Raw genomic sequence first — 25,599 nt, 5'->3', positions numbered from 1 at the left:
GAAATAGCAGTAGTATACATTCTATATTCAGTAGAAAGGTTTAAAAATATTTTTAAGCATCCAAATTTTGTATTTTAGCTGCCTCAAATGGAGAGTGTCATGGAATATACTACTACTGTTTTTTTTTGATGTTCTTTTTTAGGTATAATTGAACTTTGCTAAGTAGAAGAACCCTAAATAGCTACCTAAGTAACTAACTATGGCTTTTCAGAGGCCTCCTTTGTTCAGCTAAAGGCCCAAATGAAAGGTGTGGTGCTACTTGATTTTAAGTATCTTACCTAGCTACAAATGTGCATTATTGATTCTAAATATTCTTTGAGAAAATCGGTATTAGGGCCAGCTAGGTTGCTCAGTGGAACAAATTTTCAAATTCTGAAATTCATATTCTCAGAGACTTAATAATTACTTAACCTTGTGACCTTGAACAAGTCACTTAACCCCATTGCCTTGCAAAAACCAGAAAAAAAATTATGCTAACAGAAATCAAAAAGAAATTTCAAGGAGCCATTTTAGACTTGGGGAAGATGGGGAAAAAAGAAAAAAATGCCTTTGGATTTTGAGGCATAGCTTTTAAAGGTGGAAGGTGGTCAGCTTCTTAAAAATGTCAGTGGTCTTGTGCTATTTGATCCAATCAAGACTTGCTAAAGGAAATAAAATTAATAATTAAAATAACCTGTGCATATTTCCTTTACTTGATAATGGGACCTAGGTATATGTATAAATGTAGGTATCCTTTGTCACAGAAATGTCATTACCTCCTTCTACCTTTTTTTTTTTTTTTTTTTTTTTTAGGTTTTTGCAAAGCAATTGGAGTTAAGTGGCTTGCCCAAGGCCACACAGCTAGGTAATTCTTAAATGTCTGAGGTCAGATTTAAACTCAGGTACTCCTGACTCCAGGGCCAGTTCTCTAGCCACCTAGCAGCCCCTCTTATCTTAATATAGAGATAAGTAACCATTTTTATTACTTAGTATAATCTACCCATTGGAATTAGTAGAATATTTGAATCATGGAATAGTTTAAGATTATTTTTAAGTACTTTCAGTAAGGAGCCAAATGAGTGTTCTAAGAGCTAAGTAATAGTTGCAGGTCTTGGCTATACTACATGTGAAACATAAGTATGAAAATAAATATTGACAGAACCAAATTGTTTGGATAGGTCTATGATTTTTGTTTTTTTACTATTACATTAAAATCTTACACTTTGGACTAAATATTGCTAAGAGGAGACTCCAGCTTAATTATTGAGTATTTTAAAGAAATCGTCATTTCTAATAAATGTAGAAGTACAAAGTGATGATTTTATTGGCAAATTTTAATCCATCTAGACTACCTTTAATTAATTACTAGATGGCCAGATTTAAAATTAGTAAACATAAATGTATTTATTTACTACTATTTAACGCTTGCTACTATTTCATAGCGAAGTCTTTTTTCATGAATTATAGGAATAAATGTGATCCAAGACTGAATTTGCCTGTTTGAATTTATAAAGTGTCACTAATTCCATCCTAATCTGTAGGCTATTCATTGTAATTGATAAGCCAAAATTTTACCTTGATGAGAAATAAAAGCATAAAAATTACCATATTAGCTTAAACTCCTATTTTCTTTAGACAATTATCAGCAAGTACCCTACAAAGACTATTATATAGAAGAGCAGCTAAATGGCACAGTGGATAGAGCTTTGGTCTTAGTCAACAACACAGTTCTAATCCGATCTGTGTGACCTTAACCCTGATTGCCTCACATCCAAGGTCTTATCTCCAGTCATTCTGATTCATATCTGGTCACTGTATCCAGTTGGCTCTGGAGGAGAACATGAGGCTGGTGACTTAGCACAGCACCCCCTCACTCAAATCCAATTCATGTGCTTGTCATGGCATCATCTCCCTGATATTAGAGTCTTCTTCAAGAATGAAGGACTTGGGAGGTTAGGTGGCGCAGTGGATAGAGCACCAGCCCTGGAGTCAGAAGTACCTGAGTTCAAATCCAGCCTCAGACACTTAATAATTACCTAGCTGTGTGGCCTTGGCAAGCCACTTAACCCCATTTGCCTTGCAAAAAAACTTAAAAAAAAAAAAAGAATGAAGGACAAACATCATTATTAACAGATTTAATTTTTGGTACTACTTGAGAATGGTAGTGTAGCTTATGTATATATACATATACATACATACATACATATATATATATTCATTCTGTATTTCCTCTTTTGAGAATTAACTATTTTCAGTCAATTTTATAAAGTGATACCTTTTAAATTGCCATATGTGTAACTCTTAAGCTTCAAATAATAGGCCCTCATTTTAATATCCTTTCATTTGATGAGAAAACTGCATGTTCATTCTTTTTGTAGAGTTGAGGTATAGTGCAACATTTACTGCTCATCCTTCTTAAAACCTTTGGAAGAGAAGGGATTACAGTCCATTTATTAAAATCTGGCCTTAAGGTGTGATGATTTTTAATGTTGGTTTTGTTTTATTTTTAAACTTTTTTTTTAAGGTTTAAATGGCTTGCTCAAGGTCTAGATAATTATTAAGTGTCTGAGGCCGGATTTGAACTTGTGTACTCCTGACTCCAGGGCCGGTGCTCTATCCACTGTGCCACCTAGCCATTCCTATTCTTAAACTTTTAATAAATTTTGTTGAGAGACTGAGTTGAGTCTACCATAGCACTTGTCTACCAGGCACTGTGCTAAGCTATTTTACAAATAGTATTCTCAGAATACCTTGCAAAGTAGGTGCTATTATTATTATTTTACAATTGAGAAATTGAGATAGACAAAGATTAAGTGGCTTGCCCAGGGTCACACAGCTAGCAAGTGTGAGGCTAGATTTAAACTCATGTCTTCCTCATTCCAGACCAAGTGCTCTTATTTACTGTGCCACCAATTGCCCAAGATAATATGTATAAATCAAAAACCTTAAAATATTATGTAAATAGTGTTAGAAAGGGTGATTTTTTTTATATAATAAATTCATAAGTTTGTTTCATGTAATTTTATTTAAATCACTAATATTGTTTAAATCATTAAAGTCAGCATGGAGAAGGGTATCTGTTGATTTCAATGACTTTAAGATAATTTTTCCATTTTATAATTAAATTTGCATATTGTCTTGTTCAGACAAAATATTTTCTATCATTTTCTCCTTAGAAATTTAGGTTTCTGGGTGGCTAGGTGGCACAGTGGATAGAGCACCGGCCCTGGAGTCAGGAGTACACAAGTTCAAATCCGGCCTCAGACACTTAATAATTACCTAGCTTGTGTGGCCTTGGGCAAGCCATGTAACCCCATTGCCTTGTGGGGGGGGGGACCTAAAAAAAATTTAGGTTTTTGTGATACTGTTCCTTATATCTATCTGAATTCTGTTTCCTTTGTGTGATAGTCATGTCACTTCAGCTAAATGTGTTCCCCAAGGGTTTATTATTAACCTGCTTCTCAAATATCCCTTTGTATTATTAGTGATCCTTAATCTTGGATTGATGGTTTGTTTGGTTTTTTTAATTGTGGTAGCAGTATCCAATATAATTAGTTTTCTTTGTAATCTAAGGCCCTCTGATCTATATTGATTTTTTTTTAAATAAGCACTTTATTAAGCATCTATGATGTGCCTTGCAGAATGCTAAGACCTTTACGAATTTTTTCTCCATTTATCCTTTAACAACCCCGAAAGGTGGTGGCTGCTATTATTATCATTTCCATTTTACACTTGAGGGAATAGAAGCAGACAAAGTTCATCTTGCCCAGGTTCAAAGAGCTAGAAAGTGTCTTAAATTGAATTTGAACTCTAATCTTCCTGACTTCTCACTGTCATTTTGCTTAATGATCTCATCAGCTCTCATTGGTTCGATATCATCTCTATACAAATGATTTCTAGTACTTTGTGATCATCCCTTGTTTCCCCTGAGTTACAGGTCCATATCGCCACTAGCCTTTTAGACATTTTAAACTGGACATAACAGGTTATTCCATTAATATAAGAATTTGCAGGTGTCATGATGCTGTATTTAGAAATCACCAGAAAATCAATAAAGAACATAAATAAGGAACTTTACATATCTGCTAACCAAGAACCCAAGAAGTGATAAGAAAAATTCATTCAAAATAATCTGGAAGTTAGCCTTTCAAAAGATATACAAGGTTTATAATAAAAACAGCTTTAAAATTTTTTTCTATACAAGGAAAGGCTTAAATTTCGAATATACCAATCAAATGACTGAGGCAAAACTTTATAGAACTAGACAATAATTTATTTGTAACAACAAAAGAAGTCTATAATCTCCAAAGAAATAGTGAAATGGTCATTAGTGTTATCTCAAACTGTGTTTTAAAAGTAGATCAATAGAAAAGATGAGATAAGCCAGAAATAGAAAGAATTCAAAGCAGTTCAGTATTTGATACACACAAGAACAAAAATTCCTGAGTAAAAGACTGCTTTAAAGGAAGCTAGGAGAGAGGGGAAGGACTCAACTGTTAACATATCTGGCAGAAATTAGGCAAAAATTAGTTTTGGATCTCAACTTATAGGCTATGCCAAATAACTTCAAGAAATTATGCAACGCTGATTATAAAATGTCAGTTCTTTTAAAATAATGAGAAAAGGATGTTATTTGTTGGGGGGGGGATAACCAGACAATGGATAGAATTTATATTTTATGATATATAAAAGCAATTATTTTGGCTACATACAATAAAAGATTTCTGTACAAATAAATTAATGAAGATAGAATTAAAAGAATGATAGAGAGAAAATATTTACAACAGATATTACTGATAAAAGTCTAATAAATGGTATTGTGACACTAAGTAGTAAAACCAAAAGGCATTTTCAAGGAAGTAGACAAGCAATTAAAGAATAGGAAGTTTTCAGAATAATTATAAACTGTGACTGACCACGTGTGACATTTAACAAATCACTAATAGTAAGAGGCTGGACTTACTCTTAGTAGATGTATAATCTTGGGCAAGTCACTTATCCCCAATTGCTTCACATCTGGGGCCATCATCAGTGATCTTGTTCCATATCTATATCCATATCCAGAAGAGACCATTGGATGTAGATGACTCTAAAGGGAAAAGGGAGGTTGTTGACTTAGTACAACATTCCCTCACTCAAACCCAATTTATAAAAGCATTGTCATGGCATCATCTCCTTGATGTCATGGTCTTCAAGAATAAAGGACAGACATTATCAGTGGTAAGAGAAATGTAAAATAAAACATTTCTGGGTTTTCATTTCATATCATACAAACTGGGAACGCTGCCAAAATAGTAACAGTCAATGTTGGATGGACAGTGGAAAAAAGTCAAATTTTAGCTGTGGAGCAACCCAACCATTCTGGAACTATACCATATCCATTGACCAAGGAATCCCTGTATTGACCATAATGCCCCAAGGAAATCAAATAGAAACAAAGTTCTAGTATATGTCATGACAGTTCTCTTTTTTGATACTAAAGAACTGGCAACAAAGTAGGTAGAGCGTATGTTGCATGGTATTTGTGGAAGGGGGAAAATAGTATTTGAATGTAGTTGAATATTTTTGTCTAGTAAGAAGGCCAAATATGAATAATTTTATTTAAAGTTGGCTTGTCAAGTGAAATGAGCAGACCCAAGAAAACAAATAGGCATAGTAGTTAAAACTATGTAAACAGAAAGATTACCAAAAGGAATTTCAGATCTAAGTAATTGAAAAACCCATACCATAGAAGAAAAATATTTTTTTCCCTTGCTATAAGCAAGAGGAGCAGAATTACTAAGACAGAATTTTGTATATTAGTGAGATGTCATTTTCTATTGTTGGATTATGTTCTTTGTCACAAAGAATAGTTCAAACTAAAGGAGTTGAGGAGAGTCAAATGACTGTCGCATAAGGACAAAAGACAATGAAATATATAGAAATAGAAATTTATCTTGATTGTTCATTTTCACCTTAAAAGTGAATAAACCAAACATCACGAGCAAATGACCTGTCATTAGTTACATAGATAATAAAAATTGTTATAAGCTGAACACAAGCACTGATCCTCAGTTTTTTAATAGTCTAGAATTTTATTAAATCAGTGATATCAGAAGTAAATCAGAGTTTCTGTTGTTTTAAGACATCTTTTCACCATCCTTTCAATCAATTAATTCTTTGCTTTGGTTTAGTAATATTTCCATCCTCTCTGAGAACAAATATGGTACAGTTGTCAATAAATTATGGAAAGATATTTTAGACCTTTTTTTGGTTGTTTCTAATTGTTGTGTCTAGATATTTTGCAGTTAAATCCAGTTGACTGATTACATCATTTTATCTAGAAGAAATTTTAGTCCTACATTTGTATAAGTAACATTCTTGAAAAGTCATTCTAAGGTACAATACATAGTTAGTTACACATGCTTTCTCTTGGTAAAAACCCAGTTTACTCACATATGCCTAGACATACTTTGCTCATTCAGTGAGACCCTCATGTAAAGTAATTTTAATCACGATAATATTTTTTTAAAGAATCTATTCGTGTATATCAAAAGATGAGCTTTTTTAATTACCTATTTTTTTAAACAGGAAATTGAGAAAAAAAGAAGGATAGAAGAAGCCTACAAAAATGCTGCAACTGAACTTAAGAAAAAATCCCATTTTGGAGGACCAGATTATGAGGTAGGAATTTCATTATCTTTATTAGCTATTTCTTTAATTTCAGATAGGATTAGCTAAATTTGCTTTATGACATAGAGTTAACTTTCATGATATAGCTAGAGTTTATCCTTTTGCAAAAAAACCTAAAGAACTTTTGAACAGAACTTGCCAGCAAAAAGATGAATTTTCATTTAGCTCATTACCCATGGTTTTTTAAAATAGATGTACTTTCAAGCTTAATCTGAATTTTAAGATATTTATCAAGTAAATCATATGAGAGATTGTTCATAAAGCACCACAGTTTGCTATTATACCAGTACTCATGTTTTAAATTATGCAAATCACTATAATCTCATTTGGTTCTCAAACAATTACCAAATTAGTTCATTATATTGATTTCAGAAATTAGAAAAAATTTGAAAGAAAAAACATGCTTGATCAAAGAGCTAAAGGAACTAAATTATTCCTTGAGATAAAATAATTACTGGCAAATATAACATATAAATGAGTTTTTTAATAAAAGAAATAAAATTCATTGCTGTCTTTGTAGTTCAAAATTTTTTCCTGTGATATTAGCTTTATTTTAAAAAAAAACTCTTCTACCCACAGTGGTGATTTGACTTTAGATAGCTTATGATTTCACAAAATTAGTAAAAAGTTTCCAGTTGGTTCTTTCTGAAATGCATAACTTTATTAATTATATTTGTTATTTACTAATTCTGTGGTAATAATTTTTTTCCACACATTAGCAATTCAGCACTTGTATTCTGCAACTATGCAGATCATTTTAATTTTCACTTAAGTAGACACTTGTATATAAATTTAAATGCCCACACTTTGATGTTTAGCCCTTATAAAGCATTGTGTGCTAAGCCAAGTACAAATACAGTCTTTGTATTTTGGAGTTAAAGAATTTTTTTTTAATGTAAAGTTATTTTCTCTAAGGTCTTAAAGTAATTATTATCCCTTTTAACATAAATAGTTGTATAGACTAACCTTGATCTATGGATCAAGTAGATATCTTTTTCTTTTCCTGCAGTTGACTTTTGTTTGTTTTTTTTTTTTTTTTGCAAGGCAATGGGGTTAAGTGACTTGCTCAAGTCACTTAGCTAGGTAATTATTAAGTGTCTGAGGTTGGATTTGAATTGAGGTTCTCCTGACTCCAGGGCTGGTGCTCTATCTACTGCACCACCTAGTTGCCCCTGCAGTTGACTTTTAAGTAGGAAAAACAAACATTGCACATAGTCTGCTTAAAATTTAAATGCACCTAATAATTAGTCCTTGTCCTTGGACATAGTGGCTACCAAAAAAAAAAGTTGTGTCTGGGTCACTGCCAGTGTCATGATAATGAAGTAGAAAGAAGATACTAGATGGGCAACTAGATGGCTGTGGTGGATAGAATACTAGCCCTAGGGTCAGGAGGGCCTAAGTTCAAATACAGTCTTAGACTCTTGCCAACTATGTGACCCTGGACAAATCACTTAACTCCAATTGCCTAACTAAAAAAAAAAAAGCCCCACAAACAAAAAAAGATGTTATTGTTAATTGCCACATTATGGTGCCATTTTATATTGCCAGTATAGCAGCCTATTTTTCCTCCTCTTCCCCACCTCCTAGATCCCCAACTCCCCACCTCTCCAATGATGCTATAGCCCTTGAGGAAAATAACTGCCTAATAAGAATCTTAGTAGTTTTTTTGATGTACTGATAAAAGAATTACTTATAGAATTGACTGTTGAATGAGTTATTTTAGATAGAGACCTGGGACTCATCACATTTGGTATTTTTTAGTTTTAAGAAGTTTTGAAAAATTATCAAAGATAAAAAGAAATTGTTTATTAAAATGAGCCCACTGTAAATTGATTCTGTATAATGTGAATAAGTCCTTGATGCTCCTTAAAAATACTTTTATTCATCTCTACTTAAGTAACCTAGGTAGGCCTAATTGATATATATAAAATTTCTCTACTCCTTTCAAGACTCAGTCTCCCTCTAGGGCTTCATTAAAAGAAGATAATTTTGCTTCTATATTGAAAAAGTCACTGATGTAATCTTCCTTATCTTTTCTTTCAGTTTCACTGTAACTTTTTTCCCACCAAGGTCCTGTCGTTGACCTGTGTTATCCACATTAAAAGCCTTTGTTCATGTTATATTCCCTCCATTCTTTTATTTTTTTTTATTTTTTATTTTTTTAGGTTTTTTTTTTTTTGCAAGGCAAATGGGGTTAAATGGCTTGCCCAAGGCCATGCAGCTAGGTAATTATTAAGTGTCTGAGACCAGATTTGAACCCAGGTACTCCTGGGTCCAGGGCCGGTGCTTTATCCACTGTGCCACCTAGCCGCCCCCCTCCATTCTTTTAATTGTGGAATTTGATTCTTTGAAATTCTTCTCACATGCCATCTCTAGGATACCTTCCATGAATTTCTCTTAATATGTTTCAGTAATAACACTTGTCTCATATAGCACCTGGTTTTGTACTTTCTCTAATACAAGTGTCATGTATTAGTGTGCCTTATCTTCATTTTAAAGCTTCAGCCTACATGTCCATAAATGGCCAGTGAAAGCATCTGATCTGACTCTGTCACAGCAACCACAGTCTGGATTGACAATTATTCAATAAATCTAGGAACTTTTTAGGGGTGAATTAATTAAATGTTTGATCAAATATAGCAGGCTAATTTTTTAAGTTTATAATTTTGCATGACCTCCGAATGATATTATAAATATCCTAATAGCCCTTGGCAGAAAAAAAAACTTTCCCACATCTGCTCTATGAGGGCACACAGACTGTGTTTCTTTCATTAAAATCTCCTTTCTCCCCAAAACTAAGGTTCTACATTTAGCAGATACATAGTAAGTTTTGAAATTGAATTATTTATAAAGAGCTGGCCTTGAAGCCAGGAAGACCTTGATTCAGCCTCTATATTTGACAAATACTAGCTGTGTGATACTGGAGAAGTTATTTAATCTCTCAGTGTTATAGAAATTTAAGACTATAAATTGCCGGGAAGTTGCCAACTTGAACTGATAAAAGGTTTTTCTCATGTAGAAGTCTCCTATATTAATGAAATCACAGATCCAGTCTAAATCCTTTATCTTTTTCTAAGTTTTCTCCAAATTCCATGAAAAGAGATGTCCCACACATTTTTAAGCCCAAATGATCTCTTATTTAGATTCTCAGTTCTATATCTTTTTTTTCCTTCTCACCCTTTCATCCCTCCCTTCATCCTGACTTTATCTTCATCTTGATCCATAACCTAATCTCCTCATACTCAGATTTTTTTTCCCTGTGGTCTGCCTAGATTCTTTGCCTAGATTCTCTCCAGTAAATAATGTTTCTCTTAGACAGTTGCGTCTTTTCTTTAGTAGCTTCAATTTCTTCTCAGTTGGTTCTTTGCTTTCTGCCTCTTGTTTTTTTTTTTATTATTTTTAAAGATATCCATTTCTCTTCAAACTTAAAAAGTTTTATTTTTTCTTTCTAAATACTAACCAATATATTTTTCTATGTATCTTAGAGAGGTATCATGGTATAAGAAAATGAGCCCTGGATTTGAAGTCAGTAGAGATCTGGTTTCAAATGCTTTTACTGTTACTTAACTGTGTGACCATGGGCAGTTTCATCATCTACCAAATGTGATAATACATGTTGTGCCTACTCTATAGTGCAACTCTTAGAATTGAGTGAGATAATATTATGTGATAGAAATTTGCAGATTTTAAAATACTATTTAAATATCAGTTTATTTTTCTCCTTCTGTTGCCAAAAGTTAAAATATGACTTTGACCAAATTTTAGATTATAGATATTTAATTATAGAGATATCGCATCTTCTTCTATCAATATAATTATCTGGATTGATGAAACATAAGGAAGCCTGGAGGCATCATTCCACAACTATAATTAAATATCTAAAATCTCATTGAGCCTTACTAACCTTATTTGCTTGGAATACTAATGCCTCTAAGAATCACAAAATTCAAGATTTTTTGGCCATCTAGTTAAGTTAAAGCCAATTATGAGTAAGAATCTTTTCTACCATATACCCAACAAGTGATAAATAAACTAGCAAGGGAGGTCTTCCAAAATAGAGGAACACCCAACTTCCCACACAGTTCTACTTTTGAATAGCAGTAGTTATTTGGAAACTTTTCCAGGTTAGTTTTGCTTTTCTTATTTTCAGATTCTTTTTTTGGGTCTTATATGATGGTAGTTATTTAGTTACAATATAGATCTACTTGCAAGCAAATTTCTCTTCATTCTGCCTCTGGAACCAGATTAGGCAAATCCAATCCCTCTTCCACATAACTCTTTAGATAATTGAGTCTGGCCCTCATGTGTGTCATTTAATACCTGCTTTCTCCCTCTCACATAACCATAGTTGTAGCATAACATCTTTAAGCAATATATCCCTTCATTCTTATATAGCACAAATTTGGAAGCATTTTGACATCCTGTTTCCTTCCTAGAATCTGAATAACTCCTGAACTGTAAGACTCTAATGGAGGTCCCATTCCTTAAACCTAAAATGTCTGTCTTATTTAGTTTCATTCAGTTGAATTTGGAGTCCTCTAAAACTCCTAGATTTTTTTCATACAAAGTAACATCTTTCAATGGCTCCTGCATCTTGTATCTGGGAAGGTTTTTAACTTGGACATGACTATACATTTAATTTTATAGCTTTGACACAGTTTTGTCATCCATCATTGTTTTTTTTTAATTTAATTTTGATTCCAACATCCAGGGAGTTATCTATTTCCATTATCTTTGTATCAGCTGAAAATTTGATAAACACGGCATCTTACCTAAGTCATTGGTGAAAGGTTAATCAATCGAAAGCCAAGCACAGATCCTTAGTACATTTTACTGCAAGCCCTGCTTCCAAGTTAATCTAATGGTTCCTCATTCATCTAGTGCTTGTGTGCATCTTTATCTTGTTGACAAGATTGCCATGTGATTCTATATCAGAAACACTGCTGAAATCCTGGTAAACTGATGTATCATTCTAATAATCCTTCCCAGAAAGAAACAAATATTCTTCATGAAACCATTACTTTCTTATCTTTATTTTTACTCATCATCTCTTTAATAATACATTATAGAATTTAAACATTACCAGGAGTGTTCTGTGGTTCACAGATTCCATTCTCCTCCTCTTTTTGAAAATGGGGACTCCATTTACCTGTCTCCAGCTTTGTGGTATCATGTCCATTTCCCCATGATCTTTGAAATAATGATCATCTTTTAAAGATGAAATTCAACTGGGCCAAATGACTTGAACCAAGAGCAAGATTCTTCTTTTTTTGTTCAGTCTTTTTCCCTCCAAAGATCACTCTCATTAACAGAGAAAACAGAAATCAAATAAAAATTGAGCATCTCTGTTCTCTAATCAGTTTCCCTGTGTGCTCTGCATGGTCATACGGTTCCTTCTGTGGTTTTAAAAGTTGTGTTTGGTTTCCTTAGCTTTCAGACATTCTGAACTCATCTCTTTTGTATTAAATACATGTCTTTAAAATTTCAACAGGCTGATGAATTCCCTGTGAATCCACATTCATCTCTTTATTCAACTCCCCTCATCACAGTGATTTCTCTTTATGTCTTCAGAATGATTCTTGAGAACTCATTCCCATAGTGATAGCAAAAGAAACAAAGATAATTCCTTGGGGAAAAAACTAACAAAATGGATAAACCTTTAGCTAATTTTAATAGAGTTTGAAAGAATGCAAAAAAATTGAAAAGGAAAACAATTTTATTCTAAGTTCCTTGAGACAGATTGTTGTTGTTTTTAATTCTTGAAGAGAGGATTGTGATATCAGGAAGGTGCCATGACTTGCAAGTGAATTGGATTTAAGTGAGGAAGTGCTGGGCAGAATCCAGAGCCATCTGGGTCCAGTGGCAGTCTTCAAGATCAGGATGATTGGAGATAGCAAGACAAATATAAATAGAGAAGAATAAAACTAAAAAGGAACTATAAAGAAATGCATGAATTCAGCTCTTTTAAATTTAAATCCTGACAAAAAGAGAATCTTATATTCTTTCTATACTGACTTCTCTGTAAATTTTTATTCACATGGAACCCTTCTTACCATTAAACCTTTAGACATCTTTGTTTCCTACATTTTGGAATCATATCAAACTATAACAAGTTTTCCTGTTATTTAACTCAAGTTTTATTCATTAGAAATTCACAACTACTCATCACTGTCAAAACTCCCATCCATTAGCTCATCCTCATCTGTATTTGATGACAAATCCCTGTCTTAGGAAAGGCTCTGACTGCTCTCCTGCCTGTGCTCTGGTTTGTGGTTGGCCACAAGATCTCCCTGGGCAAGTCTGGTGCGTAGACGCATGCTTAGTCCATTCTGTTTCATGAACCTGAAGCACCAATTGTGTCCTTTGCAATCAGTCACTTCTTTTTCATCAGCAATTCTTCTGGCCTCCTGCTGAACCATCTTTGCAGACACAGGAATTCCACTTGCCCTTTGCTCTTCAATCCATCTCTTCATTTCCCTCCCTAGATCAGGCCATTTGGCTGACTTGCCTCTCATGGCCGCCTTCTACCATGGCATTTTCAGTAGGCTTTCTTCTTCCCATAGCCAGTCTGGAATTGTTCTCTCAGTTGGGGGGGAACAAACTGATGTTCAGCAGCACAATTTTCATTCACTTTTGAAAACTGGATCACTTTAAACTTGAATTCAGCACTATGCAAAAATCTTTTCTGAGCCATTTCTGTGCAGAACATGGCAATGTACAGGTAGCATACGAAACAATGAGCAAAAAAGACAACAAATGCAAAAAAGCAGGAAATGCATGTAAAAAAATATACAATGAGCAGGAAAAAACAAGTATGAAAAAGCAAGAAATGCAAGTATAAAAATCTGCAATCACTGTTTAAGATACTCCCAGTTTTGAGACCCCAAATTTTTCAGAAAAGGGTGCATCTTATACATGGGGAAATACAGTATGATGTGTTTCCTAAACTTTTCATTCTTTTTCTAATTTCTACCCATGTGGTCCATAGTTTCCTTTATATATTCTTTATAATGAAAGCATTTTTTTGTTTCAATCTCCCTTGCTTTTGCCCAGGCTAATTCTCCTGAAATGTAATTCTTTCCTTTCAAGCTTAACTCAGACTGCCTTATTTTTCTACCATGTGGCCTTCCTAGACTAGTTCAAAGGAATTTTCTCTTTCTCCCTCAAAGCACTTAACTATTTGACTCATTTAGCATTTAATCAAACAGTGTTTTTAATTCTGTGTATTATTATTCTCAACCAACTTATAAACTTATTCAAGTTAAAGTGTGTTTGTGCATGTGTACGTGTGTGTATGGTATGCATACAACTAATATTCCCTACAGTTTGTGAGCCATATCTGAGATTCATATTAGCCTCTAATACTTGAATAAATGACTATAGAATTACAACTTTTACACATGGAACATTGTAAGAAATTTATCTTTAAATGTAATAAATGACATAAGTCAAATCTCAGTAGACTAAGAGTAGACTAAATAAATCTCAGTAGACTAAGAAACACAGAATGTTTCTAATATATGCTTAATTGTGTTCTTTCTTTTTCCTGTGTATTGGAAATAGGAAGGTCCAAACAGTCTGATCAATGAGGAGGAATTCTTTGATGCTGTTGAAGCTGCTCTTGACAGACAAGATAAAATAGAAGAACAGGTATTTTTAATGTAATTTTCAGATGATTATTAATATTCTAAGCATTCTTTCCTCTGTACAGAAAGTTTATTATATAGTATTATTATTTGAACTTTGTATTATGTTATCATTTTTATTATTTGACTGTTCAAGTCCAGGATGAACTTTACCTACATTAGTCATCTGAACTCAGAAATCTTTCCCAAAAATTTCCTTATCCACTATAGCGGATTAGATTAAAATCTCTGGGATTTTTCTTTATAAGGTCAGACTTGACTGAAGCAGCATCTTAGGGCTGGGGTAAGAAGTAGCTTCTGATTTTCTTTCTCTATTACAGCCACATATTGTCTGCAATAATAGTAATTTTGCTGTAACCCTACACTGTTGGTTTCCTTGTACCTTTCCAGTCCTCACAGAAAGCAAACAAACAAAACATATTTAGATCATTAGATCTAATGTTTCCCTAGTGATTCATAGGAAACTGTAGGAAAAAAGAACTAAATATGCAAAAAAAAAAGTTACTTCTTGGATGGTAATTTGCCTAATTTTTTCATCCAAATTTTCAAAAGATATTAATATGATAATAAACTAGAATTTGGATACTTTTATTAAAATATAAGTTTGGATGAAACTAAAGTAGTAGATCATTTCCATTTAGAGAAGCTTTTTATTTGTTTCTTCAGGTATTTTGTAGTGAATATTGCTTAAAATACTATCAGGTTTTGGAATTTTATGGTGGTATTTCATCAAATAGCTATTTACTATAATGGAATTTGATCTGTAGTACTTGTTAAAAATATAGCCAAGGGGGACAGCTAGGTGGCATAGTGGATAAAGCACTGGCCTTGGAGTCAGGAGTACCTGGGTTCAAATCCGGTCTCAGACACTTAATAATTACCTAGCTGTGTGGCCTAAATCACTAATCTATCTGAATTGTATTTTGTGTGCATGCATATACTCATACCAATATGTTTTACATTCCTAATTAACATCAGAGTAAATAGAAGTAAGATTCTTCTTCTCTTTTAATAATACCACAAGTCCATTCTTATCTCAATATTATGCACTTAGTTTCAAAATTAAAACAAATAGGTTAAATGTCTTTTACTCTATAATAATATGAAAGAAAAATGGCCTTCAATTTAGGATAACTAGCATTCTCCTTTCCCATTTCAAAAAAAAAATCAAGAGTTTTGTAATAATCACACAAATTAGTAGGTCTTTGATAGTTGAAATCAATCTGGTTCTATTTTACTGTAGTCTGAGGCCTTTCCTGTCACCCTTTCCATTTTCTTCAGCTTTTCCTCACCTCTTTTTTTTCCTCCATTAGTTCTAACTATTGCAGTTGTCTCTTAATAGATTTGCCTATTACTATTCATTCTCTCTCTTCCCTAATTTACCCTTTACATAAATTGTTATTCCTAAAGCACAGATATTGTTAGCATATCACTTTTCCTCTCCATTTTCTCTTATGATAAAATATAGAAACCTCTATCATTAGGTCTTCAGTCTCTCAAGTTCTATATAATGGAGATATTAGGCATTACTCCCAGTCATACTCTGTACATTCAGGCAGTCTAGACTATATATTCTTCCCTCTCCTACTTCTATATCTTTACATAGACCTTAACAACAGATTTGGAACATTTTTTCCTCATTTCTTCATCTTGGAACCCTAGTTTCCTTCAAGGCTTAGTTCAACTGCTATATCTTCTTTTTTTAGGATTTGTCAGATGTTGCTGATGTACCCAATCCATCCCACTCCTCCAACATTGTATATTTTGTATATTTCCTATATTTAATTTTTTCCCAGTTTATTAGTGAAACTAATGTGTAAGGTACCTTCCCTTAAAAAATATATTCCTTTTTTTTTCTTATTTATGGTCTTAAGCAAGTTAACTCTGGGTCCAGTTCCCTTAGATATAGAATGAAGATAATAATATTAAAGTGCTTTGTAGGATCTTATCTGATTTAGAACTAGGATCATCTAAGTCAACCCCCTCATTATAGTAGATGAACTGTATATGCTCACCTGTGAGCAGGTCATCTCCCTCTAGATTTATAAGCTCCTGGAGATGCAGGAACTGCTCACCTTTTGGATATGTGTTCCCAGTATGTAGCACACTACCTGGCACATAGGAGGCAGTTAGCTGATGTTTGTTGATTGTTATTTTTTATATCAATGACATTAGCTTTATTTCCATCAATGGAATCTGAAATATAGCATTACTTTTAACTTTGGCTGATCTCATCTGCCTTAATCCAGTAGAAGTGCAGTTGTCCTCTTTCACCGCTAGAAGGCATATGTCTGCAACAGCTTGAGTAAATAAAAACAAGATTTTTTTTTAACAAGGAGACATTTGTTGATCTTTTGTTAATGTATGTAGATCTATAATGGTTCTGATCTGTAAAGTAAGGGACATATTTGTACTACCACCTAGTGTTTTTACATGTAAGTAGTCCTTTTATTAAAAGGTTGATAGTGCTATTCTCTTTGATTTTCCTGTAATTTAAAATTGGCCCATATTTTTCCTTTGAATGGCATTTTTATAGCCAAAATCCATATATTCTTGGTTGACATGGCTTGCATAGGGATGCTGAAAGGTTAAGTGAGTATCCAGGTTCACATAGCAGAGGCAAGACTTGATCTTCCTTGCTTCGAGGCCAGTTTTCTGTCTCATACAAGACATTGCCTCTTTTTTACTAATGAGGAAACTGAGACCCAGAAAAGTAAAATGATTTGCTGTGCCTAAGAAAAGTAGCAAACTGAGGACTCTACCCTAAATCTTTGATCCCTTCAGGTCAGTATTTGTTTCATTATACACTCTGTAAGTATAAAATAAAAACTTACCGTTTCAAGGTAATTAATGTTTACTTACAATTGATTCTCATCATCTCTGATAGCATTAGCAATGTAAATATTAAGAGAATACTAAGGGAGGGGAAAATAGAAGATGCTGAGTAGATCAAAGAGAAAATTAAAGTAATCAAAGAAAATAACTAGTCCTTGACTTAAAGCAGTAGTAGCTTTACAAATTAGTGAGTTAGCAGAATGAGCAGTTATGAAATATTAGGATTTGGCAAAATAAAGGAGAGACACTTAATTTTTTTTATCTTTTATGTATTTATAAATATTGAGTATTCAATAGTCATTACAGATTGAATCTATTATTGAGTTGACAAATTTTTTTAAATTTTCTCATCTTTCCTTCCAGTCACAAAGTGAAAAGAGCAGATTACACCGGCCTACATCCCTACCACCATCTAGTGATGTTTATTCTTCTGTGGGTGCTCATAGATTTGGCCAGCAGGTAAGACAGGCTAACCTTAGAATTTCCAGAAAACTGTGCCATATAATTTTGTCATTGTTTACTGAAATAGCTTTGGAAATTTGTATAGATTTTATGCATGATTTGCAACTCTTCCTAAATAAGAAAGTTACCTACTTTTTCATTTCAGAAATTGCTTGAGAAAATCACTTACATTTGCTGTACTTTACATCTTTGCCATTTTCCTCTCTCTATTCTTTCTCCATACTCCTCAAAAAACAAACAAACAAAACCCTTCTAGACACATTATTTTTAAATTAAAAATAAGAGGTTGGCCAAATTAACCAGAAATATAGAAAACAAGCAAACTTTATCAATGCTCATCATCAGGGTTAAGCAATATTTTTCTGTATTTTGGGAAAGTTACATTCCTTACAAAACAGTATTGGAGCAAAATTATATAATAGGTGCATGAAATCAGCTCTTTTTGCTGTGCTTATTTCATATGATGCTTTGTTTTTCCTTTTCTATATCTTGTGTTTGGAAGTTGGTACTGAATGCTCTATTGTGCCTTTGTTCTGATTACTTGGTTTTTTCTTTGTCTGTCTCTGGTAGCCCTATAGTCGCTCTTCCTCCATGTCTTCCATTGATCTAGTCAGTGCCTCTGATGATGTTCACAGATTCAGCACACAGGTACTGTACAAATGCATGGAGTGAACTTAAGTTATGTGCTATGTTTCTTCCTACTTTTCTAGTTCCTGGAATTTTTTGAGTTAGGTCATTTTGTTTTTTGGTTCTAAATTAATAACAAGAAACAATAAAAAGGCATTCTTTGTCTACTAAACTGTTGTTCTTCCATGCATGCTTGTACTCCTCCTTTGACCTCCTGAAGCATATGTGAGCAAGGAATTTGAATGTTTTTCTTTTGTTATATTATGTGATAGCTGTACTTTCAGATAGGGCATCACATTTCTAATGGAGGAGGCTGTTACACAGGACTAAATGGTATAGATTTGGTAAAGGAGAATCTATAGTAGTACAGTTGATTTGTACTACAGCCTACTACAATAACTTCAAAGCTATATTTTGAAGAAGGAAGTTACTTCTTTGCTACCTCTGGTGTTTCACCTCACTCATGATCATTCTAGTACTGTACAACTCTTAAGATAGCTTACATTTTACTTATACTAGTTATTTTTTATCTACCAAATCAGTAAATTGATATTCTAATATGTAAACATGAGATCATAGATTTAAGGATTCAATGAATCTTGGAGATTATCTACTGCATTCTTTCATTTACAGATAAGCAAATTGAGACTAATATATGTTTAAGTTTTTTCCAATATAGTTGAAAATAATTACTTTTAAAGTCAGAAATTTAAGAAGAGCTCGTAGCTTAAAAATATATAACTAAAATAGAAATACTGTAAAACTACATTGACATACATGTTAATTATTTTGTTGATGTTTATCTTTTGCTATTTAATTTTTTTGTCTTTATTCAAGGTTCATCTACCTTAACAATTTTAAAGAAGGTCCCATTCCATACTCTCACAGACAGTTGCTACTTGGGTAGTAATGGCATAACTTTACAAAGGGACAGAGACTAATTAGCTGCTGAGATTTGAGTATGTTGTTATTCTGAAGTGTTACCTTTTGTCATCAAGGACAAATATGGTCCAAAATAAATTTTACAATATTGCATTTCTTTTGTGGAAAACAATAACAGGCTTATAAACAACTGGTTTTATTTCCCTCTTTTTGGGGGAAAGCAGGGTCAAGTGCAAGAGATGGAGACAACTCTGAGGAAAAGAACATTGGGAAGAGCAATTATGCTTTTTACCTTTGTTTCCAAAAACATTTTTTCCTCCCTTACCAAAGAATATTTCCTTTTAATAAAGAATGTAAAAAGGAAGTTAGAAAAAACTAACCCAACATACCAACCAAGGTTAACAGTTCACTGCTCCACATACCTCTTCAAACACAATTAGAGGGTACATTTTCTTCACCCCCTCAAAAAAAAAACCTTATTATCTTCTGTTTTTGAGATCAATTAACTGTAGGTACGTTTTTTTTGTTTTGAATTGAAAATTAAATTGAAATTATATTTAATAGAAGAATTATGACCGATAATCTATTAGTAGTCATATACAACAGCATTAATGAGTTTTTCTGAATTCTCTGAGATTGGGTGATGTATATAGTTCTTGCAAAGAACCAAAGCATAAGGGTATATGATGAGCATTGACCAATCAGGAAAGAATAACAAAATAGCAGACCCATGGTATGTTTCACTTGATTGGCAACACCCAAATAGTCCTTCTATTCTGCTGGTGAATTAGCTGCTCTTACTAGGTTGGTTCCAACACCTCAGTCTGTCCACTAGCTTTGTAAGTTCTCCTACCCACCACAGACTACATTTCATTTCCTGGACTTAACAAAGGCCATGAGCCTTATAATTTCACACTTAAGTCAGATTTGTATTAGTTTTTCCTCACTGGAATTGGAGCAGAAAGAGAAATTTAAAACTGATGGAAACATATTAGCACATCATCCCCTCAAAACTTCTGTTTTTCCAGGATAAATTTTGTTCTTAATCACATCAACAGATGAACGTGTTCTGTGTAGCTCATATGGAAAAGCATAAATAAATCTAAGAAATCACCCATTTTCCCACTATTCTGATATTTTGAGTTTCTCTATATACTATATTTTCCATGTGTACATATTAAGAAAGGGTAATAAGAAGATTTCCTTACACTCTTAACAAATCAGTGACAAAGCTAGAACTCAAGAAATATTATTAATATCCTAAGCCAGCCTTATGTTAATAAAAAAAATTCACTCTCTGCCTTCTTCCCTTTAAAAGTGTGAAAGCAGAAGCTGCAAAGAAAAGATGGAAGGTGTAGGGGTGTTAGTCTAATCATGTGAAGATGGTGTTGGGGAATAACAAATTAGAGTTCCGCTGATGGGTTCCTTTTCTTGGATTTGTAGCAGTGCTCAGGTTGGGTCATAGATTAACCAGGATTTAAGAGCCTTTTACACACAAGTATCAGAACTTGTTGAACTCCACTGGGTCATGGTTGTGGTTAACAAGCTCCTAAGTGAATTTGGCTGCCCCATGAAATTCATTATATGTTTCAGTTGTTTAAATTATCCCCCTATAGAAACTTCTAACTCAAGATTATATGATTTTGAAAGTCTTATTGATGACTTTATGAAACAAGAAGATATAAACTCAAATAGTAGTTAATTTTTAGCAAGTCATCACAGTTATGTATGACTGAGAAGCCAAATCTTACTTAAGGAGCTTCAGTATACCATTTCATTTTAGCTATACTTGTGTTTCTTCTTTGCAATATTCTCATTTTCTTACTCCTCAAGTAATCATCTAACTTTCATATCAAGACTGTAAGGAAGGACATTTGCATTACCTTCCAAGGGAACCCTTTAAACTCTTGTTTTTAGAAAAATTCTCCCCCCCCCCCCTTAAATTGAGCATAAATATATCCCTCTGCAACTTCTATCCATTGCTGTCAACTCACATAATTAATAAATTAGATACTTTGAATTATTCTGCTCTGGCTCCCTAAGTCTAATTAATCTTTCTATTTGATAATCCTTCAAATATTTGAAAGCAACATATTCTTCAGGATAATCATCCCCAGGTCCACATATCCTTAAAGTGCATGATCCCCAGTCCTCTCACCATTCTGTAGTCACACTTTGGATGTTTTTCATGTTGTCCACTTTCAAAAAAGATGAAATAAGCATATTACTCAGTTTATCTTTTTACTGTAACAGAACTATAAGAAGAACTGTCACTACTAATTTTCTGAATACTGGGCTTCCCTTAATGCAGCCAAAGATCTTATTAGCCTTTTGGCTGCTATATTGTACTGTTAACTTATATTCCATTTTTAACAAGCTGAATTTCCCAGATCTTTTTCAGATGAATTTCTGTCTAGCCGTACTTCTGTCATCATAAACTTGTTAAGATGATTTTTTTAACCCAAGTTAAAAAGTTAAAAGTCCTAGGACTTTAAAAAAAAATTTTTTTCCCCTTTGGATAGAGCTAATTGTTTTGACTCATCAGGATCTTTATAATGTCATGACAGCTTATTCATCTTTCCTAATTTTGGTTATTCCTAAATTTGATAAGCTTTCTCATCTATGTTTTCATGTATATTAAAGACTTCCTTACATGTTAATATCAATCCATTAATACACCCATGGTATGTTTCACTTGATTGGCAACACCAAATAGTCTTTCTTTTCTTCTGGTGAATTAGCTTCTCTCTTTTTTTTTTTAAGGTTTTTGCAAGGCAAACGGGGTTAAGTGGCTTGCCCAAGGCCACACAGCTAAGTAATTATTAAGTGTCTGAGACTGGATTTGAACCCAGGTACTTCTGACTCCAGGGCCAGTGCTTTATCCACTACGCCACCTAGCCACCCCTGAATTAGCTTCTCTTGCTAGGATTGTTCCAACACCTCAATCCATCCATCCACTAGCTCTGTGAGTTAGCCACCACAGACCACATCTCATTTCCTGGGCATAACAAAGGTCACGAGTCTTTAGTGTATGCAATGCATTTTTCTAAATCGGAAAAATCATATCCCAAGAAAGCTCTTAAAGCAACTATTTCATTAATAAAAAGACTTTAATACTGCCACAAAATTCTTCTTCTTATAGAGTTGGACTGTACAATGACTCATAGAATAAGTTGAGAACCAAATCAAGAAGGCTATTGTCTTTGATTTCATCTCTGTGGTACAGAATCAAAGATAAGTTCAAAATAAAAATGAGCATTACCTCTCTAAACTATGAAGTTTTAAGATCTGCTCCTACCTCAAATAAATAATTTCTTGAGTTGTTTTTCCATCAATATCATCAGTAAACTCTGCTGAAGTTGAGGTGCAAGAACAAAATTACTAGCATTCAGGTCCTGGACAGTAGTCAGTGAACACCATTTCACTACTGACAAACAATAATACATCTCTTCTGAAATAGATAAACTGGCTGATAGAATAAGAAGCAAAATTCAAAGGATCCAACAAAAAGAAATTTAAATAATATGTGCATATAGGCTGCTATGAAAAAATGCAATAGCAGATAGACTAATATGACAAGTGACTATTAGGAATGAAATATTTTATTTTAGCTACCCCTTTCCTCCATGACTGGGTTCATAGCACTTGCTATCAATTCTGTCATGTCAAACCAACTAGAATTATGATTTTTAAGTTATGTTTATTGTAATAAGTATGCATTGACTACCAACAAACTAAAAGACTTGATGCTTCTTATGATTGGTGCCATTAGTTTTTACATTACCATCATTTTTTTAATTGTCTCTCCCCAGTCCAGAGAGTCCATCCCACTCTAATAAAGAATTTTAAAATACTACAATAAAATAATTGTCTATTTGAGTATTTAGTATATATGCAGTTTTTTTACCCATATTCTCATACCTGCCTCTACAAAGAAAGCTTGGAGATCTATTTTCTCATCTTTTTTTCTAGGGGTGGTAAGCTTTAATTAATGGTTTTCTTTTTAACATCCTTTAGATAATGCTGAGTTACTAGTTCAGATCAAGGACAGAACCATTGATAGTTGTTGCTAATCATTAAGAGGTATGAGTCAGAAGCGTAGTATAACAGTCTTGCAACTAGGAAATCATTTAGTCCATTTATGGATATTTTGGTCATGTCTTAAGTACCTGTTTGTACCTCAGTGAAGAAAAGACATTTTATTGTCTTTCTTCCCATTCACTTTTCGACTTTCTCCCTTGCAATATAGCTTCAACCTTTTCTCCTAGTGATTTCGTTATTGAAAAATATAATGACCCTTGCCTTTTTTGATCTCTCTAGCATATGACATAATTGACTTGACTTCTTTTCTGGAGAGACTTTATTTCCTGGGGTTTCACGAAACTGTTATCCTGTTTCTAATCCATACCTGTCTTAGTGATTCTTTTGTCATCTTTGAAGGTTTATCATGTATATCTTGCCCTCTATCTGAGTATATCCCAGAGTACTATTCTGGGCCTTTTTCCCCACTGGATAATCTTACCTCCTGTAAGTTCAATGATTATCTCTCTGTACATGCTTCTGAAATCTACATAATCAACCCTTGATTCTGACCCCAGATCTGCACATCCTACTAGACTACTTACACCCATGTATAAGGCATCTCAGATTCCACATATTAAAACTGAACATCATCTTTTCCCCACTAAATTTCTCCCCTCTTCTTGCCCTACCTATTTCTGTTGAATGTGTCATCCAGGCACCTGAATTTGAAACCAAGGAGTCATTCTCAATTCTGACTTGTCCTTTACCCCTCAACCTCCAGTTAAGTCAGTCAACTGAGAACTCATCACTTATACTCTGACAATATGTCTTATAACCATTCCCTTCAATCTTCTCATAAGGCTCTCACTTTTAATTCTCAGCTGAACTACTTAATAGCCTCCTAATTAAACTCCTGAAATTGTACAAAGCTGCCCAAATATAAAACACAAATATGATCCATTGTTCACAAATCTCTTGCAAACATAGTGACCTACTTGCTGTTTCCTATGGACGTCTCTAACTTTTGTCATATACATTTCTCCCTATGCTTGTTATATTCTCTTGTAACTCCTAGCTTTAAGCCTCTTTTCCTAATACTCTAGTTTTCAGTGCTCTTCCTCAAAAAAATAACTTTGTATTTGGTCCACATTTTCTGTATATATGTTGTCTCCCATCCATTTACTCTTAAACACTGTAGAATATAAACTTTTTAAAGACAGGCACTGCCTTATTTGATCTTTGTAGCCCCAGCACTTAGAATCTGGCATATATGTAGCAGGAACTGAATAAACAATAATTAAATTTTACAGAAGTGAATTTTTCACATAGGTGCTGTTAATAGTAGATGGTAACTTTTTAAAAAATCTTTGTTAGTCCTAAAAGAAGTTCTACTTTGTCTTTCACTAAGACCTTCAAAGAAGTTGGGGAAGTTGATGAAAAAAGAATGATTTCATTTATGAATTATAAAGATTATTCTGTGTTTTAGCTTCATTAATGACTTTTTATTATTATCAACATTTCCTGCTATATCCTCCCCTACTAAGAAGAGAGATTTGTTTTATCATCTATTCTATAGATGCACCATTATTCACTGCCTTTAATCTGAGTTCAGTTTACATATCTTCCAATTTATCTGTGTATTACGCTTTTTATTATAGCATATTATTTGTATTTCTTGTGTTTACTTGTTTTTTATATATCCCTGATGTGGATAAACTGTCTGCCTAACATATTGCATTGTGTATGCAAGGAAGTAATATGAAATGTGGCTGGAACCAAAATGGAGGTCTTTAAATATCAGACTATTGAGTTTGTATTTTTATACTAGAGGCAGCTAGATGGCGCAGTGGTTAGAGTAGTGGCCTTGGAATCAGAAGGACAAGAGTTCAAATCCAGACTCAGACACTTAATAGCTATGTGACCTTGGCACAAGTTAACTACCTTCTCCAGTCACACTGATTCATTTTGGATCACTGGATCCAGATGGCTCTAGAGGAGAAAGTGAGGCTTAGACTTAGAACAGCACCCCTCACTCAAATCCAATTTATGTGCTTGTCATGGCTTCAATTCCCTGATGTCATGGTTCTCTTCAAAAATGAAGGACAAACATTATTATACTAGAGACAAACAGGAACCACTGTAATTTTTTTTTTTTTTTTGAAAGGGGAGTAACACAATTCTGTACCTTAGGAAGATTACTTTAGTAGCTGTATGGAAAGGGAATTGGTGTGTGGAGACACAAAACAGAATAAAATACTTTCTTAACTGAATACAAGATAATGCTTAGGTATTTGATTTATTTCCTGGGTAAGTGTGTGTGTGTGTGTGTGTGTGTGTGTGTGTGAACTTTTAGTACCAAAAGTATTGATCTAACAAATATATTTTGCAGAAACAGCAGCCAAAACAAATACTGTTTCTTAAATCTATGTAAATTTATGGTCCAGTGAACCAGGTCTGTTTACCATAATCAGTC

General features: G+C 33.5%; 1 protein-coding gene across 2 annotated transcripts in view; it reads left to right on the top strand.

Annotated features, from left to right (window-relative positions):
- Positions 1 to 25,599, top strand: part of CERT1 (ceramide transporter 1) — a 154,650-nt gene that overhangs the window by 105,238 nt on the left and 23,813 nt on the right. Inside the window, exons 8-11 of one of the 2 annotated variants that reach the window (XM_074206844.1) lie at positions 6,550 to 6,642; positions 14,215 to 14,301; positions 17,496 to 17,591; positions 18,165 to 18,242. In XM_074206844.1, the coding sequence (XP_074062945.1) occupies positions 6,550 to 6,642; positions 14,215 to 14,301; positions 17,496 to 17,591; positions 18,165 to 18,242 (354 nt within the window). The remainder of the gene's footprint in view (positions 1 to 6,549; positions 6,643 to 14,214; positions 14,302 to 17,495; positions 17,592 to 18,164; positions 18,243 to 25,599) is intronic. The other variant, XM_074206845.1, reaches the window with a different exon arrangement.

The sequence above is a fragment of the Macrotis lagotis genome, chromosome X, assembly GCF_037893015.1.
Source record: "Macrotis lagotis isolate mMagLag1 chromosome X, bilby.v1.9.chrom.fasta, whole genome shotgun sequence".
Taxonomy (NCBI): Eukaryota; Metazoa; Chordata; class Mammalia; order Peramelemorphia; family Peramelidae; genus Macrotis; species Macrotis lagotis.
Note: the sequence above shows the minus strand (reverse complement) of the source record. Positions and strands in the feature narration are given on the sequence as shown.